Source organism: Aphelocoma coerulescens, chromosome 4A, assembly GCF_041296385.1.
Source record: "Aphelocoma coerulescens isolate FSJ_1873_10779 chromosome 4A, UR_Acoe_1.0, whole genome shotgun sequence".
NCBI lineage: Eukaryota > Metazoa > Chordata > Aves > Passeriformes > Corvidae > Aphelocoma > Aphelocoma coerulescens.
In genome coordinates this window covers 7,553,724-7,571,831 of record NC_091018.1, presented here as the reverse complement: position 1 = coordinate 7,571,831, position 18,108 = coordinate 7,553,724, and the positions used below count along the sequence as shown (strand labels likewise).

At 50.3% G+C, this 18,108-nt stretch overlaps 2 protein-coding genes and 1 long non-coding RNA gene across 5 annotated transcripts in view; 1 reads left to right on the top strand and 2 right to left on the bottom strand.

The window, feature by feature from the left end:
* GPC4 (glypican 4) overlaps positions 1 to 1,981 on the bottom strand; it is a 67,763-nt gene extending 65,782 nt beyond the window's left edge. The window contains exon 1 of the mRNA XM_069015187.1: positions 1,544 to 1,981. Coding sequence (XP_068871288.1) covers positions 1,544 to 1,904 — 361 coding nt within the window. The 5' untranslated portion in view covers positions 1,905 to 1,981. The remainder of the gene's footprint in view (positions 1 to 1,543) is intronic.
* A 5,888-nt stretch (positions 1,982 to 7,869) lies between these two features.
* On the top strand, positions 7,870 to 9,168 carry LOC138110206 (uncharacterized). Its single transcript, XR_011150825.1, has 3 exons — positions 7,870 to 7,972; positions 8,053 to 8,155; positions 8,230 to 9,168. It is a non-coding gene; the product is annotated as an uncharacterized lncRNA (long non-coding RNA).
* A 4,717-nt stretch (positions 9,169 to 13,885) lies between these two features.
* Positions 13,886 to 18,108, bottom strand: part of GPC3 (glypican 3) — a 166,412-nt gene continuing 162,189 nt past the window's right edge. For 2 of the 3 annotated variants that reach the window (XR_011150905.1, XR_011150907.1), the window contains exons 9-10: positions 16,148 to 16,379; positions 13,886 to 14,347 (exon numbers count right to left, since the gene is read on the bottom strand). The gene's annotated coding sequence lies outside the window, so the exon portion shown is untranslated. Of the gene's footprint in view, positions 14,348 to 16,147; positions 16,380 to 17,458; positions 17,485 to 18,108 lie in introns of those variants that run through there. The other variant, XR_011150906.1, reaches the window with a different exon arrangement.

Genomic DNA, 18,108 nt, shown 5'->3' with positions numbered 1-18,108 from the left:
AAAGCTGTACACAGCATGCCTCCTTTAAAGACTTCCACCACCCTCTCTGAAACACCCCACATAGCAGGATTGCTTTTAAAATGCAACTTTGCAAGACTTGTTGCTTTCCAAGCAAGGCCAGACACAGACTCCCTGTGCCCCTGGAACAGCAACATAACCCAGCCGACATTTTCGGCATATCATTGCAGAAAGCCCTTCTTTTGTCAAATAATCTTACCTTGCTCGTCACTTTTCTCAAACAGACAACAGCTTTAGAGATTCAAATGGAAGCCCTGTCAGCGTGATCTACTCCTGACATTTTCCAAAGCTCACCAAGTCATCTTAAACAACAGTATATAAAACAGCAACTAGGTCAAACCTTCCCCATACCGGACTTAAGAGGAAGTCTGCTCATGTGCTGATCCTACACTAATGAGGGCTGGACTCAAATACAAGACTATTTATTAGAGACCATTTTACAAAGCAGGCAGAGTGAAGGGGAGAGAGTATTTTAACTGCAACCACTCAGACGTTTCTCATTAAAATATTTCTTGGAGAAGTAAACGAGCCTGCAATTTTATTCAAACAGATGTAGGCTAAATGCATATCATTAGTCTGACAATATAAAAGCACAAGCGACTGAAATGATTTTAATTTTGTCAGTGAAAAGGATAATGTATGCATATCTGGAGGGCACATCAATGGTAAAGATTACCCCCAGCTTCTATCTGAGCTGTCTAAAGGTATTTACTTGGGGTCTGTCTATGTTGTGACAGTGTCCCAGACCGAAATGAATGCCTCCAACACTCCACATTTTTGAGCCATTCAGTCATGCATTTTTGTTATTGTTGAAAGTAGTGCGAAATTGCAGCGCATGAACTGGAGTCCTTGGTGGTCTCCGAGGATTCCAGCTAAAAAGGCACTTCCTTTGTTCCGCGGAGAATGCGGTCCAGTAGGTCATTCAGAAGGGGAAATAAAAGCAGCGGCCCTGGGAGGGAGATGAAGGATGAAACAAAAAGAATAAAATGTTTTGGGTGTGAGCACATTAGCTACCATTTCCTACTGCTGCCGGCTGCGAGCACTCCCGTCCCCGGGATGCGCAAGTACCTCGGGACGAAGGTGGAGGGAAGGAAGAAAGAAAAGAGGGAGAAAAAAAAAAAAAAAAAAAAAAAAAAAAGGAGCCATGTCTCAGTCCCTCTGCCAGCAGCCACCGGGCACTGGGGCGGGACGGGCCGCCCGCTCCCCGCCGGGGCGAACGGCGGCCCAAGGGCAGGAGCGCCCGCCCCGCCACTGCCGAGCAGGGAGCGGGCCGGCAACAGGCGCGGTCCCGCCCGCCACGGCACAGGGGGCGGGCGGGCAGTCGCGCCGGGACTCTCCGCGCGGGATGGGCGCCGAGCGCCGGGGAGCCGAACCGAACCGCGCCAAGTCGGGCAGCGCACCCCGAGCTGAGCTCCGGGCCCCGCGCCGGGGTGGGAGCCGGGCCGGGGGGAGCCGGGCGCGCACCCCGCGCTCCACGGGGCCGGGCCGAGCGCGCACAAAGGCGGTAGCGACGATCGCGACTCACCGCTGATCTCGTGGCTGGGCGCCTCGCTCTGGCTGAAGCCCTTGGCGGCGTAGAGCCTCCGCACTTCGGAGCAACTTTTGGCGCGGGGCTCGGCGGCCAGCAGCAGCGGCAGGCTGAGGGCGGCCAGCGCGCATAGGAGGGGCGGCAGGCAGCCGCGCCGCCGCGGCATGGTGCGGGCGGGCAGGAGCTGCCGGGGCCGGGCGAGCGCGCTGCGAGGCTGGAGCAGGCGCTCCGCCGAGCCTGCCCCGTCGCGCCCCGCAGCAGCCGCGCCCGCTGCCCTGCGCCCCGCTCCGCTACGGCTCCGCTCCGCTGGCCCGGCGTGCGGCGGCGCTCCGCGAACTTGGCCCGGCAGGAAGCACATGGGGTGGTGGTGGTGGAGGAGGAGGTGGAGGGAGGCGGGGAGGGCGGCAGCCAAGCAGGATCGCGCAGGGCCAGGACAAGCCTCTGCAGCCCCCGGGAAAATCAGGAGCTGGGATCCGCCCGCCCAGCGAGGCGGAGCGGAGCTCGGGGTTACCCGCGCGGCCGGCCCCGCGCGGGCGCTCTCTCCGCGGAGAGCCCCGGCTCTGCCCCCGGCACGGGCACCCCGAGCACCCCCCCGTCTGGAGCCGGGGCTGGGCATCGCTCGGCCTGAGGAGTTCCAACCTGGCATCCACGCTCCCACTCACGGCAGCTCCGAAGTGCCGAAAGAGATTCCCCGGAAAGGCCTGAAGGGCTGGCTTGGCTGTGCCTCCGGAACCGGAGCTGTAGATGGTTCAGCTCTGCCCCAGGTTTAATAGGTTCACTACGCTACTGAATTTTGACATCGCTGTGACAGGTCTGAACTATGTGCACGAAAGACTTATCAAAACCTACCAATCTTCTGTTTTCAAGAGTTTAGCAGGGCAAAGGCCTCAGGAACACTGACACCAAGGTGCTCCAGCCACTCTCCTTCATACCCCAGCCCAGGACACAGACACATGCATAGATGTAAACAAGCCCTGCTGAATCCTTGAACCTTCGGACCAGAGTACAACAGTTGCTCTTTGCTTCTGTTTACTAAAAAATCACAGACATAGTTCTACAAGAATGACAGGCACCGTCATAACTTCACGAGGCTGCAATGTCATTCAAAGGGTCTGTTCAACCCTTGCTCCCTGTCTGACATGGTGAGGTCTCCATGTCCTTGTCCCCTGGGTGCAGGTGCTGCACGGGGAGCTCTGTCCTGCTGCAGTGTCCATGTGTCTGTGCTCAGTGCTGTGTCTGTGCACAGATCCGTTTGTCCCAGGACAGTCTAATGGCCCGGTGATAGCATCATTTAAGAAAAAGAAAGTTTACAATACAATGCTCCTCTGTGAGCTTCATTTCTCTTATTGCCACAATGAGGAAGGAAAGGCTGAAACAACAGCAAAGGAACTTGCCAGCTTCACCTGCTTGCTCCCAAGCTTTTGCTACCAAAAGTCCAGGTGAGTCAGGAGGAAAAGCCCCTGTATTTATTTCCCCTGTGAAAGTAAAGCACATCCACGCTGTCCTGCCAGGCACTTCTCCAGGGGACAAGATGCTCATCCAGCTCTGAGCTTTTCCAGTGGCGATGCTGGTGGCTCACCACAGCCTTGGGGCAGCACAGGCTGCTGCAGTCACAAATCACACCAAAAGCAGGGGAAAACCACATTACCACAGCCTGCCCTGCACCAGGCACAGTGGAGAGGCTCATGCTGCAGCAGGGCTTCCCTCTGCCTGGATGCAGGGAGCATCCCCTGGCTGCACAGAAAACGGGCCCCACCATTCCCAGGGTGAAAAAACAATGGAATTTATAATAGTTTAAAGAGTCTCCATCAGCCATCCTGATGGAAAAGAGTATACGGATCTCAGTCACCCTGCCATCCTCTGAGGCCACTCACACTAAGCTGGTGAGACAAGCCAGGCCAGAAGTTCTCATGAAGTTATAAAGTGTCCTGAGAGAGAATAATCCTCTAGGATCTGGCCCTGCAATGTATGACTGAGTTCTGGTTTTCAAAGCACTACCTCACCCTCCCAGCCTTTATTTGAAGAGACAATGTGAATTTTAAAGAGAACCCAGCAGGGAGCACTGCATTTTTTATTCTAGTGTGAGAGAGAAAAGGAGAGTGAGAAAGTCTGTGGGGTTAGAGACAGCTTGCTATTTGTTGTTTCTCATAATCCCATACCTCGGTGGGATTTAAAAAACCTCCTGAAAAACACGGAGGGTTTTGTCAAATACTTGCTCAAGTAGTTAAATCAAAGGCTGAAGCAAAACAATGGAACTGCCTGGAAAATTTCATTAAAAACTCTTTTTTTTTCATCTTTTTTAAGGAATGGAAAAGTAGCCTCTCTCAAAAGAGAATTTTTTTCTCTGAGATTTTTGCTTTCTCCAGCATTTTTGCACATCTGGCAGACCCTCCCCAGCCCCCTCACCCAAAACCACTTGAGCGCTTTCCCTTTTCCACTTTTCTCCCTTTCCCAGGAGAAAAGAATGGAGGAAAACAGAGGGAAAAAACTCATGGTTTAGTTTTGAAAAGACTGAAAACTTCTGACTTCATATGTTCCCCAAAACTCTTTTCTCTCCATTAGTATTTCTGCCCCCACACTCTGTGTTTCTTTTCCAGCCCTATCTCAAGGCCTGCTGTGGTGACACAGGATGCTCCTCGATTCTGGGGCTCATGTCCCCATCTCCCCTACCTGGCAAAGTGCTGCCTGCATGGCTTTCAAAGCTGTTTCGTTTCTACCTGCTCACACTCAGCTGTGAGTCTCCTCTCTTATTTCGGGGGATCCCAACATGTCCCTATCACCCGTGCAGGCACCCCAGGCTGGGCACAGCCAGCTGCAGCGAGGAACTGCTGGCACAGCCATCGCTGGTGCCAGCACAGGAGATGGAAACAATGTGGGTGACATCACCCACACTTGCGTCTGCACAGCGCCTCTTCCAGCATATGCCATGGACCTTGCACGACTTGGCATTTCAAATTTCCGTCATCTCATTCAGTGGAAAAGTTGCAGCCCTGCCAGCTTTTCAGAGAGAAGGAAAGGTAGGGAAGGAGAAGCCAGAGAAGAGGTGTCTCCAGTTGCTTTTCACCTTCCTCCCATGTGCTGCCTCTCCTGTCCAGCTCAGACATCCAGCCACACTGCTCCTGCCCAAGCCTTCATTCACACAGCAAAGTTACGTTTGTTTAATTAAGACCACTTTGAATCGACTCTGAAGGAATCAGCACAAACTCTCCATGGGGGTGTAGTTAAATCATGATAAATCTTATTGGTATCAACCAAGTTCCTATCAGCAATGTACTGGCTTACACTGAAAATTGATACAAATAATTGCCAGCTGCACAGGATTCCTGGGATCAATTGTAACTTCAAGTTGGCAGGAGTGGAACAGCCCTCTAGCATGGGCAAATCTTGGGAGCAGAGAGGAACACCAAGCCCAGCTGCGGCACCAGTTACATCCAAAAATCCCTTCGGAATTCTCTGAGGGCTTAAGCTTTCGGTTTGATTTAATTCTGGTCCTGGCCATAGGTCTGCCACAACCCTGCAGTGTTTCCAGTCATTTGTCAGGCAATTTACTGGGGGGTTGTACTTGGATAAAGATTTCAGATGTAGCTGTTTAGGAAAACCTGGCTGAAGGCTACCCTTGGCCTGGCTATCATTAAGGATGATTAAATCCTACACTCTGGTGGGAAAGTCTGGGCCACAAGGAGGTTAGAAAGTGTTGAAAGGGAACTGGACAAACATGTCTTCCCAGCTCCAGCTCATCAGGAGGAGATGGCTCACTGTAAACCCAAACCAGGCATGTTCCTGTGGCAGAGCAGCTGGGCTGGAATGAGGGATGCTCTAGAGGAAACAGTCTCCTTTGATAAAACCCCAGATACCACAAATTCAGGGGTGTTTAATCCAGGGCATCTGTCATGAAGATGGGGGATCCTGCTAGTTGCAAAATGATGGTCTGAATCTGGTTTCTGAATGTCAACAGCCTGATATTTTAGGGCGAGCAGATCCAGTGTTTTGGCATGGGCTGATGTCTCTATTTATTTTTATCACTTATTTTTATCTAAAGGCTACTTCACCCTATACAGAAGAACAAAAACTCCTGCAGTAACTGCTCCACTCTGGGACAAGGAGTGGGTTAGCTCCTTGCTGCTTTCTGCAGATGGGCTGATGCCAGCTGGATGCGAGGTGCTGTGCACACTGAAGCAAGATGGGAAGATTCTGAAAGGACAGGGGGGATCAGGCTGGCCATGCAGTGAGGCCACTGCCAGAGTGTCACTCAGCTTCCCATGTCTGAACCAGCTTGCAGTGCACTGGGCTTGCTCTGCAGAGCTCAAGACCATCTCCATTTTAGGGAATGCAAGAGTTTGTCTCTTTCCCCAGAAGGACAAGAAGTCATCCCAGCTCTGTCCCCAGGCACCACAGGGAGGAGACCTGGTGACACACAGCTTTGAAGGGCACAGGGATGCACTCACTTTCAGATTTTCATGCCTGCACTTCCTAGCTCTCGCAAAAGTGACTGTGTGGCAGATGGCTCTGACGTGTAGCACACTCACACCCAGAGGATAAAAATATTCCCCAATGGACTCCTGGGAAGTGAACGTCAGTCACCATTACTCCAGCTCTGGCCATGGCTTCTTCTTCTCCTCAATCCCCCATCTGAGGGTGCAAAGAGGGTCCCCAGGCTGCGTCTCCCTAGTGGCATCACACAGATCAGTGCTGGCAGCTGGGTTGGCATCCCAGATCCATGCTGACTCACCTGCATGTCTTCCACAGCACAGCATTCCTGGGGACATGTCCCCATCCTCCCTTCCCCAGGTGGCCTTACATATGGCTGCCACTGAGGAGGAGTGGGAGGTGAGATGGGACCCTGCATATGCTTCATCCAGGCCTTTCTCAGTGTGATGATAGTCATGACATTTAATTCTCCATCCACACTCACATAACCTTCCTATGGCCATGAAGTGGGGCTGGAATGGGGACTGCTTGAGGCAGAGGGGTTGAGAGGGAGCAGTGGTTGCAGGGCAGAGGAGAAGATGAGTAGCACAATTCAAGGATGACAAAGGAAACAAGTCCACAACTCATTCTTGTATTTTCATCCCTTCCAAGGAGCAATCCCCTGCTCAGCCCTCCCTTGGACATTCTGGACTATATTTGCAGAAGGTATCACTGCCTGGGCTGATTTTTTTTACTTTTAATCCACTCCTAAGAGTTGGTTCAATGCTGGTGCCAGCCTGGGACAGGGCAGAGCAGGGGCAGAGCATGGTTTGTGGGTGCTGTGAGCAGTGGCATGGCCAGCCCACACACTCCAGAATGTGCAGCCTACTGGTCCACAGATAAGCTCATCACCTATCTGGAGGGGTCACAAAACTCTGGAGCTGCAGAGATTAGGACTGGAAAAAGCATCAGAGGTCTGATGCCTTCCTCCCTGGCCCAGCAAAACTGACCTCAAGCTGTCCTCTCCCTGTCTGTTCTCAAAATCTCTCCTCAATCAAGACTGCACAGTCTGTCCCAGCTACTGATTCAGTATTTTGTTGCACAAAAGCATTTCTTAATGGCTAACCTAAACCTCCCTGGCCACAATTCAAGCTGGCTATCTTTTTCCTCCTATCTCCTGTACGTGGAGAAAACATATCCTGCTATCGGCAGAGCCCAAAGCTCTTGGCACATGTGGCCGGCACAGCATGGCATGGCTGGAGATGGCCCCCTGTTGCTATTGGTGGCCCCACCAGCTGTATGGCCTCAGCTCCTGCAGACCTGGAGCAGAGGGAACAATCCCAAGCACTATCCAGAGCAGCAGGAAATACTCTCCAACATGGAAAGGAGAGAGAGAGGGAGAGGGATGTTCAGAGCAGCAGATAACCCAGCCAGTTCACTACATAAAAATGAGTAATAGCTACATATCACCTGAACTCCCTCGTGCCAGCTAAAACACTGTGGAGCAGAGCCAGGAGAAGAGGGAGCCAGTTGCCCCACAGTTGTCAGCAAGGCCGTCCCAGTCCCCTCTGATGCTGGGCATCACCCCTCATGCCTGTGGGCAGGCAGCTGGTTTCCACCAGCAGTGCTGGTTTCCATGCTCCAGGCCAAACTGTGCTTCTCCAGGGATGGAGCTGCACTGTGATGGCCAGCAGAGAGGTCAGAGTTGATTTTGAGAACTTGGGGAGATCAGTGTGAGCTTACCAGGGGGAGCTCCAGAAGTCCTAATTACTGCAACCAGCACTTCATCTGGGGTCTTTCATTACCCTCAAAGCACTTCCACCTGGGCAGCAGTCCAGCAAGCACTTGGTTTTTAGACATCTGCCTCATTCCAGCTGGGATGCCTTTGAGGTTTTTGTTAGCAGAGGGGAGCAGAAGTGGCTAACCCCTTTAATGCCTGGGACGCAGAAGGCAAAACAGGTCAAAGGAGAGCAGACGGAGCACCAGCTCTGACTGGGACATGACCTGGCTTCAGTATCGGTAAAATAATGATATATTAAAAAAAAAAAAGATTAAACTTTTTTTTTTACCCTCAGGCACTCTTTTAATTCTGTTTATAGGCTATTTCAAAAGAATTCGTAAACACAGAGTGGAAAATGTGTATGCTTACACAGGTGGAAGTAAACAAAACCTGCTTAAAACATCCACTGCTGCAGGCAGAAGGTACTGGCAGCACACACTGCTCACCCTCTGGATCTCCTGGCTGGAAAGGCTGATGTGGTTCCTCTTCCCAACAGTGCACTGCTGGAAGCAAAAACCCATGAAGGAGCAAGCTGGGAGAACGGGATGCAGGATGAATGTTGGCTCAAGTCCTGCTGCTTGGAGGACTCACGAGACTTTGCCTTGGACCAAAGTGATCACAGCTCCTGTCCCCCTCCCAGGTTCGATGCCTGTCAGAGGGTACAACCCTCCTCACCTTCCCAGCCCCTAAATGGATTAAGCACCATCCACTCCACAGCAGGGATGCACACCCCTTGCCTTTGGCTCCATCCTCCTTGTCCAGCAGGGCTGGGGCAGCATACTGGCTGCTGGATATTCATGGTTATATCATTGCTGCTTTAAATCCTTTTTTTTAATCTTCTTTTTTCATTCCCCTCCATTCTTGCTCCTCACCCCCCCATGGTTTAAAGTTTTCAAATGAAAATATGCAAGTTGTGACTTGCGGGTACTGAGTCCAGGGCTTGCAAGGAAAGCGGGAGGGAGGAGGGAGGAAAAGAAAGAATGATCAGTTCAGAGTGCCAGCAATTGTTTTTATCCTTTCCAGATGAAGGAAAAAATCATGTTATTTGTTCAGCATAAAGTTCCAGATTTTCAGGAATGAAATCTGAGAGCAACATGTCAATGGTCTGTCTTGAGAGCTGGGGTGGATGGCGGCCTTTGTGCTCCCAAACACCAGCAGGGCCAGTATGCTCAGCTGAGGAAAAAAAAGGCTCCATTCTCACACTCTGAAGCAGTGGCATTAGATATCAGCAAGATAATGGGCCCAAGGCCTAGCCCTATTTCTTATCCCAACCCAACAGCTCCAGGCTGCTGGCTTTGATGTGCTCATTCATTTGCCTTTTCTTCTCACAGATGATATTTTTAACCGATAGTGTGGTTTGGGCATAGACTGGGGAGAAAGGAGGGAGAAAAAAATGGAAGTCGTTTTATTGCAACAGCTGTCCAGGAGGGAAGAAAGAAAAAAGGATATAAAAAATCAGCCATTGGTTACCCTGCAGGTCAATGTTTCCTGCTGTAAATCAGCCAGGACACGGTGGTCTCGCAGCTGGAGGAAGATCCCACATCAGCCCGGGCAGACATCGAGAGCTGAGGCCAGGGCTAGGGGCTGTACAGCCCACGGCCCAAGGCATTTGCACTTGAATCCCAAGGGAACAGGAGGGAGATAGTGGGGTCAGAGAGGTGGCCAGTGGCAAGATTCAGCCAGGGCTGATTGATGTGCGGGGCGGTGTGGGTGGTCCCGCACCACGGGGCTGGGAGTGTGCCCCACATGGGATGTGGACAGAAGGAGCACCACTGTCCCTGTGATGTGTGGCAAGGCTGCCCATACCGTGCCTTCCCCTGGAAATACAGCGGGCAGGTTGGGAGCACCCAGGGCCTTTAGATACATCCAGGGCAGAATGGGTGAAGAATTAAGAGAGGGACAAAGCAAAAAAATAAAATGAAGAAACTATTTTTCTTGATACCTTATTCAGTTTCCCTCAGCCCACGTGGGAACCATGCTCAGCATCCCCAGGTGCACAGGCTGGGAATCTCCCGGGATGACCAGTACAGGGCTGAGCACAGCCCCACATCTCCTTCCTCTGGAAAAAGGTGTCTTGGAAGAGGTGAAAGGTCTGCAAAATACCCTCTGCAGAGCCCTTCACTGGAGGGTCTGACATCCTGCTGGCTATTATGTCCACAGTTTGCACTCTCTTGGCTCCATCTTGGTCTGAAAGAGCAGCTCCAGGGATGTCCCCTCTGTGCCATGCTCAGGCCTCACTTCCAAAACCGCCTCTGTGCAAAATCACTATCTCTCCTCCTTGCAGCACACTCCCCACCCTGTTTCCCTCCAAAACAACCAGCTCTTGTGGATTCCGTGGTGCAGATGCTCACCACAGGCTCTTGTACAAGGAGGAAAAAAAAATTCAGCAGTGTTTGCTATTAATGGGAAAAAAAATGTTCCCTGTGGAAAATTTCCTTGTGACTCACATCTCTGTTTCGGTTGAGAAAGTGAAGCATCAGGTAGCCGTGTGCCTGCTCTTCTCCTGTGACATGGGTCTGCCTGAAAGTAACCGTAAGTAATGCTAAGCTCCTGCAATTTAGGTTTCACAATATTTAATGTAAGTGCTCGGCACTTGAAATTGTTGTCTCAGCTCTTTAAAGAAGTTTTTTTTCCCCAAGTCCCCAAGGCTGCAGTGGGAAAACTGAAAAATCACACCCAAATCATGCAAAAACAGATGGCAGAAAGGGAAATCCAAATTAATTATTTCTTAATTTAAAAATTCTTTTAAATTTAATTTGGTTTCTAAGGCAGGCCTGGCTCATTCACCAGCTCCAACACTGCTGGGATGACAATGCTGTGACATTTACAATGACACCAGCTCCTATGGGTATTTTTTCCCCATAGCCTGTTAGCCAGCACACATGTCCCAGAGACACAGACATGCTCCTAAATCACCTAAGCCACATCTCAACTGAAGGACCTGGTGCAGAATGGGCTCCTCCTTTGCTCGGGCATGGTGCAGCCTCAGTCTGTGTCTTGCCAGAGGTGGGTTGTGCAGAAAGGTGCCCCTGTTATAGCAGTGCTGGGGTAGCGGATGTTCTCAGCCCCCAGCAGAAGTATGCTTCAAAAGCAGGAGCATCTGGCCGCTCTCAGAGGGACACTTTCAAGTGTAAAAAATATAAAAACAAAGGGTTTAATTACCCTGGACATCAATGTTGGCATGTACCTGCCCAGGACTCCATGGAAGAGAAGAGGCTGAGGAGAAAAAGAGCATGGGACCATGACAGGAGGTAAAGCATCAGCACCTTTCCACTTTGTGAGCACCTCAGGGCTCATCACACTTGGGAACACCAAGCAAATAATGTTTTATTTAACACTTTGTCTAAGCATGACTGTTTTGGAATGGAGCACCAGAAACTGCACAAATCCCTTGGCCAAACACTACCCAGGGACAGGTAGCACTGGTGGAGAGATCCCTTAAAAGAGGCAGAGCAGGTTTGGCTGGATTGACATGCAGAGACTGACATTCCTTCATCCCTCCTGCATGCTCCAGACACCCTCTGAAAAACACTCTGGGCATGGCTTGCTCTGACCTTCCTTTGCACCTCTGGTAGCAGTGATTTCATTGCCTGAGCCATAGCTGCCCCTGCTCATGCAGCCAGCTCTTCCCTTGGGTTTCACAGTGTTAATAGGAACAAGCCAGGGGCTCAGGAGCAAGTCCCTCTCCAGCAGCCCAGAGCCCATCCAGGCTCTCCTGACAGCCCTGCAAACCATCCACACACCCATCCCATGCTGTCAGAAACAAGATCAAGAGCAGAACATTAACCAAAATGCCATGTGAGGCTGTGTAAAAGAGGTGGTAAAAGGGGAATCCACTTATCCCACAGTCAGCAGATAGGAACATCAGGACCTTGAGTTACTCCTTTAGAGATTGGATTAACAGGTCAAGACCACAATGACCAGGAGCTTCTGCCAGACAGTCGCCAGAGGTGGAGTACGGCAGCCCATCAGGCAGTGGGATCAATCAGTCTCCTTAAAAATAATTAAATGATTTGTCTATATCTTGCTTAAAATGATCACTCTTCGAAGGCTGTAAAAAGACGTTTCAGGCAAGAAGCATGGAAACTGCACAGAGCAGTGGTTGTTGTTGTTATTATTATTATTATCATGTCCTCACATACAAGGATTTTTTTCCCCCTTAGGAATGAGTGAATGTTGTGGAGGTCTCTGCAGAGGGAGGTGACACCAAGACCATCCAACAGCCACACACAGAGCAGTTGGGGGTCCCCTCCTTCCCTTGGTGCTCTCACCCTACCTGCACTCTGTGCTGAGACCTCCCAGTGCTCCAGCCTCTCCATCATCCCTTGCTTGTCCCCCCAAATTGGAGACTTTGGCTCATGCCACCTACAGCAGCTGCTGCCATTCCCCCCTGTGCCTGTCACTGCACCCCTCTAAGCAGTGGCCCTGCAGTTAGTCCCCAACTTCAGTGAGCTTCTTCGTCCTGGAAAAGACATTAATTATTAGTTGTGAAACCCTTCAGCCTTATGATGCAGCAACAGCGTGAGGGGAAGCTATTGCTTCCCCTCAAGCATTGCCACAGAGCTGGAGCTGGGACACTGATGACGAGAGGTTTTCTCCACTTTTGTGCTCTTTTTAACATTTTTTTAAAAACTTTCTTGTTGCAGTCCCACATTTGGTGTCTGCGGGGTGGTTTCCATAAATGTGGCACAGTTTTTACAATACTAAATAAAGCAGCATGCAAATCCCATCTCCATGTTTGCAGTGTGCAGACTTGGAGTGTTTAAAAGGTGGAAGACCCATATCTCTAGTCATTCTTTCACCAGCAGATAGGCTGCTGCTAAACATTTGTCTCCAAGCTGTGTGACACAGCCACCTCACGCAGCCAGGCTCATTTCCCTGTTCAGTCTTTCTGCTGGATCACCTCCAGCTTTAAGGCAATCCCTGTTATGTTAATGAATTTTCTCCCTCCCAAAGCAGCTTTTTGTTACGGACCTCTGGACTGGTCAAGCCACCAGCAGCATTCTCCCAGGCCAGAGCAGAGCCTGGTGGCATGGCTTTCCTCCCCACTGTGACTCTCAAAAAGGTGTTACCTCTGCCATGGCTTGAAAAGTGGGTCACCATTTCCTAGCCCAGGCATCGGTATCCCTTCCTCTGTGTGGCAGCATCTCAAGGTAGTGAAAGGGCAAAAATCGGAGCCCACACAGCTGCTATTGCCACTCACCCCAGTGCCACGGGGAATCAAGACAGGGCTGCCCTGTACCCCAGCCTTGGGCACTGATATGCATCCAGCTTAGAGCAAAACACCCCCTGGTTCCACAAACCTAGGCAGGCTGGCTGGTGGGAGCTCTGGGCAGCAGTGCCCTGGATCCTTTCAGAGCTGTGCCTTGTGAAGAGGCAGCACTTAAGGAAAGAGCTGCTGGTGACAGGCACAGAGCAGCCCCCTTGCTGTCATCGGTCCTTCATTAACAAACCAGTGTCACCCCACAGGCCTGATCTGACCCTCCCTGAATTTACCAGGCCAATTAGTGCCTTTACACCTCCACAAGACAGCATCTCCCTGCCCCATGCTGCCCATCCTGGCCCTTTGAGCCACCAGCACTTGCTGGAAGCACTGGCAAGGGCTTCCATGGCCACTCAGGTGGCAGTGCCCAGGCTGGGCTTGCAGCACCAGCAAGATGGTGAGCTGATCCTTTGCAGGGGGTTTCACACCACCAAGGCTGGTGACACCAGTGGAAAATATCCCCTTCCCTTGCCCCTCTGTTCTATCATCCTTGTCAGGAGCAGAACAGTCAAGAATCTGGAGCAAGGGCCCTGCTAGAATGATTCAAGAAAGCAAGATACTGGTATTTTGGTGGGCTGGAAATAGTATCCCCCTCTGACATGGTCACAGGAGGCTGAGCACAGCAAAGCCATCCATGATGCCTCTGTGGCACTGCCATGGCAAATATCTGTGCTGGTTACCACATTCAGATGTTTATCCCACACACAGTGATAGGCAATAGCAGTAACTTACACCACAGGTCTGGCACCCTGGGCCAAATCCTGGATCGTTCCACAAATTTCAGCTCAACATCATGAGTCACTAATGCTACCGTTCTCCCTTTACTTTTTTTTTTCCATAAAACTTTGTTTTTCTATCAAATGGGAACAAATACACCCAATACCAGGAATTTTGCTAGATGGAGTCCAGATGACAAGTTCTCAGAAAATGCTGTCAGCTGCTGAGATTCAGATTCAAGAGACATCATCCAACGTTAAACATAAACAACAGGGGCAACGAAATGTCTGGCAGATCTTGAAGCAACACAAGATGCCCACGCTCCACAACAAACCCGTTTCACACCACAGGAAAGGTCACCACTTTAATCCACTTCTGGGTGGAATGTACACAAACGTCATTCTTCTTCACATCTGTAATTAAACAGCCTCTTGCTTTGCTATCAAGCCCATGTTTATTTTCCTATTTGCTAACATGGTGGATGGTAATATGACACTGAAGGGATACAGGCTGCTACAGGCGGGCTTTCCGCTTCTTTCTAATGATTTGCCTGCAGAGAGCTGGATGCAAAGGGTGGTTGTGCTGCTTGGATCCAGCATTGATTTCCTTTCTGGATGTGCAGCATCTTTGCACACTGAAATAATAATAACAGAGAAGACAGTGAAAGCAAACAAAAACAAATGGCAGAGATCCCTAAATGTGTTGACTCATCACAAGAAGTTGCTGAGGTTTCTGCTGGGCTCCTACAAGGGAGAAGACAGCAAGTAAACTGGGAGGTTGAGGCTAATCTGTACTTCTGCTATGAAAAATCTGGCTTTCAATACTGGTAATGCGCTGGATCACTTGGAAAAAATCTTTGTTGTCTCTGTGGCCACTAAGGAGCATCTGAAATAACGCTGGATAATCTCTTGATGGGGCCCTCCCATCCCCACAATGTGTTCTTGGGTACCAGCACAGCTCCCGCCCCACCACATGGCACCCAGGAGGAAAAACCCCAGACAAGCAAGGATGGCTTTTTCCCTCTCCAAGCCTTTTGTGCTGCAGTGCTGGCATATGGTTCACGGGGAGCCTCACCAGGACACAACGGCTTTGGAGGCAATGGCGTTATGCATGAGGAAGAACTATGGGATGTGTCACTTTGCAGCCCCGAGGTACAGCCGTGTACTTCACACCCTAGCATGCTCTCAGCAAAACACCACCAAGATGGTTATTTTCAAAAGGATACAACGTTTGATAAAATAAACTATATTTGATTAATGCTCAGTGCTTTTCTGGGCTTTTTTTTGGGAAGGCAGTAAATTTGCTGACTGTATAAACGTGCCACAGTGCTTCATCTTCCTACGCCAAAATTTCAGTTACCTTATCTCCAGGGAATGCCCTTAGTAACATTTTGACAAGTTTGTTTAGGGGGTTGTTTGTGGGTTTGGGTTGCTATTTTCCCCCACTTTTACTTCTTAGGGAGGTCTCCCATGAGCAAGACACAGGCTGGAGCTGGACAAAATCCACTCTTTCTCTTCATATGGGGACCTTCACCATGTCTCTAAGAGAAAACCCAAATTCCCACACTAAGGACCAGCAAGCATCCTCCAATGTCATAGTTTCACCCCATTCCCTTCTGGCTGCAGATTTTATTCCCCTAGTACCTCCATACCTAAGTCCTTGCTAAGGGAACAAATAATATACTGGGAGGATTTGTGATTTTACTGGTGCTCAGCTGAGTCACCCCCAGCTGTGGGGCTCAAACTGAAAAATCCCTGGGTTTCTGGGAACGGACACCTGCTTCTAGGCGGTGTGGTGTGTGATCTGGTAAAGCTTTAGCAGCACTTGTCAATTATTAAGCTGTAGTGCTGCTGGAAAGGTCAAGGAAAATCCCACCAAGGGACCCCAGTGTTCGGGAACCAAAGGATATTTCTGGGCTGCTTTAGCTTAGGTGAGCTGGAGAGCCTGCAGGTCATGACTAGTCCAGTGGACTTGGCCATGGCCAGTCCCACCACTGAGCTATGTGCTCCAACATGCGAAGGAGGTGTCTCAGCAGCACACCTGGCTGTTTGGAGCATTTTGAGTCTTTGTGTGGTTTCATATGTTTTACTTTAGAGACTTATGCAACATCCCATATATGGTCCCTGCTGCAGCCTGCTCGTCTCCCTGCTCCCTTGGTGCCTCTTGCCCACCACCACTGCCTCCCATCCATCTCACCATGGACCAGCAGCTGCCAACAAAGCAGAGCAGGAGGAAGTGTAAGACACTCACCTCCTCCCTCCCAGCACAGCAGTCCCCAGCATGCCACCCCACCAGGATCCTGAGCTGTGTACCAACCGAGCACCCTCCAAGGCTGGGGAGCAGCTGGAAACTGCCCTTTTGGTTGGTGGCATCTCCCTTACTGTGCCCATAGCTCAGCATGCACTGGTTTTGACTCAAAAGCAAATCAAAATACCTGATAGCACAGGATTACATGTGTCCCCCTTCTGCAGACCCACAGGAACATCCCCATGTCCAGCTGCCAGGTTTGCAGGCATGGCTGGTGCTCTCTGCAACCTCCATGCAAGGGGCATTTGGTTTCATTTGGAAGCCTCAGTGAATCCAGTCCTGGAACCCTGTTAGGCCCATACTCCAGAGGGCTTGAGGGCTTTGCTCATGGAGATGAATGAAGAATTCTGAAAAGCTCCCTGAAAAACAAAACCGAGACACTCTAGGTTTCACTTCCCCAAACAGCATGAGCCATAAGCACCAGCTGTTTCTAGCAGCTGTTCAGTGAGTTAGATTTTACCATTCGAGCACTAAACTATCAGTCAATTGATTAATGAACTGGAACTTCCCATCCAACAATAATATTTTGGCTTTAAATTATAATTTGGTGTGGTTAGTGCAGAAATACATTACACATGCTAAGCACATGTTTGCATCTCATCACCACCCTCAGACACAGGGAAAGGTGTCGGCTTCATCACCTTTTTGTGGCGGCTTGCAAACCGCTCCAGGGAATGCAGTGCCTTTACATGAGGGGTGATGCTGCTCATTCCTGCCCACATGTGGGATGTGCATGGGGCCAGCAGGCTCCTGCCATCCCACTGCTGCCAGTGGAGCTTAAAGTAGCTGCAGAATTGGCCAGGAAGTATTAAGCTTAACTGGCAGGAGTGAGGGCTCAACCACCTGAGATGGGAAACATTCCCAAGGTTGCCAGGCCTTTATCTGGTGCCAGCACAAGGTGCCAAGCTCATGAGGCACCACTGGGACACGGTGCTGGCAGCTGCACGAAGGAGTCCACGACTCTGCACAGGGAGATTCAGGGACTGGAGTCAGCGACAGCTCAGAACTGGCCCTGGGTTTTATGACAGAGCTAAAAATTATCTGAAAAGGAGTTTTTCCACTGTTTGGTTTTTTTTCCCAGAAGCACCTTCATACCATAAACTCCTCTATTCAGCTAAAACCCCAGATATTTACTCTGGTGACACACTTTGCTGGCCAGAAGTGGCCACCACTGGTGCTGAAGTCACATCACTGTTATCATGGTGCTGTGTGCACAGCTGAGCTGCAGCCCTGGCACCTGCCAGCAGCTTAAGTCCCCCTCCTCCTTGAACTCATATAAACATATTATCATATATATTATATGTATACTCATTAATAATATATAATAATATCAATAATGACAAACCTTGAAATAATCTCAGCTGTGTATTAGCAGTTAAACCTGCATGCCCTGGGACAAGGTTTGGAGTTCCAGGTACACACACAGAGGGGAGGTGACAGTGCTCATCTCCTGATGGAGGGGCCCTGTCCCATGGCAAGGCAGTACACAGAGTTGGTGAAGAGAAACAAACAGGGAAAAATTATTCCTTATTTCTCATGACCTGGAAATGAAACACTGCCCAAAACTGAACACCAGCTTTATTCCACCTCAGTGGCCAGGGCATTCCTTGCAAAACCCCCTGTTAAAACATGTGCACCAACCCAATGCAGGGGAAAATTCAATAGCTGCTTTTTCAAGTTATAATCCATTATTTGATAAACTTGGCAGGTAGTGGGCTCAAAGCCTGTTTTTTTGTGATCTCTGATCATAACAAAGTCTCCAGCAAGCATAGCTTTGCTAAACAGCAAAGGGAAACCAGACTCAGTGTGCCTCAGAGGGGTCTTCTGCTGAGACACATCAGCATCGCACTGTGGTGATGCAAATGGGAGAACCCATCAGGCTTTGTGAGACACAGCAAAGCACAGCCCACACCAGCTCCTCAGAGAGAAAACACACTGGACTTGTACAAAAAACTGCTGCCACCCTCCCATCCTGCTGCTTATCTAAGGAAGCAGCAGCACACAGAATATTTCTCACATAATATTAGAGGAGATGATGTCCCTGCACTGGTACCAGGGATACCTGGTGAGGCAGAGGCAGCACATCAT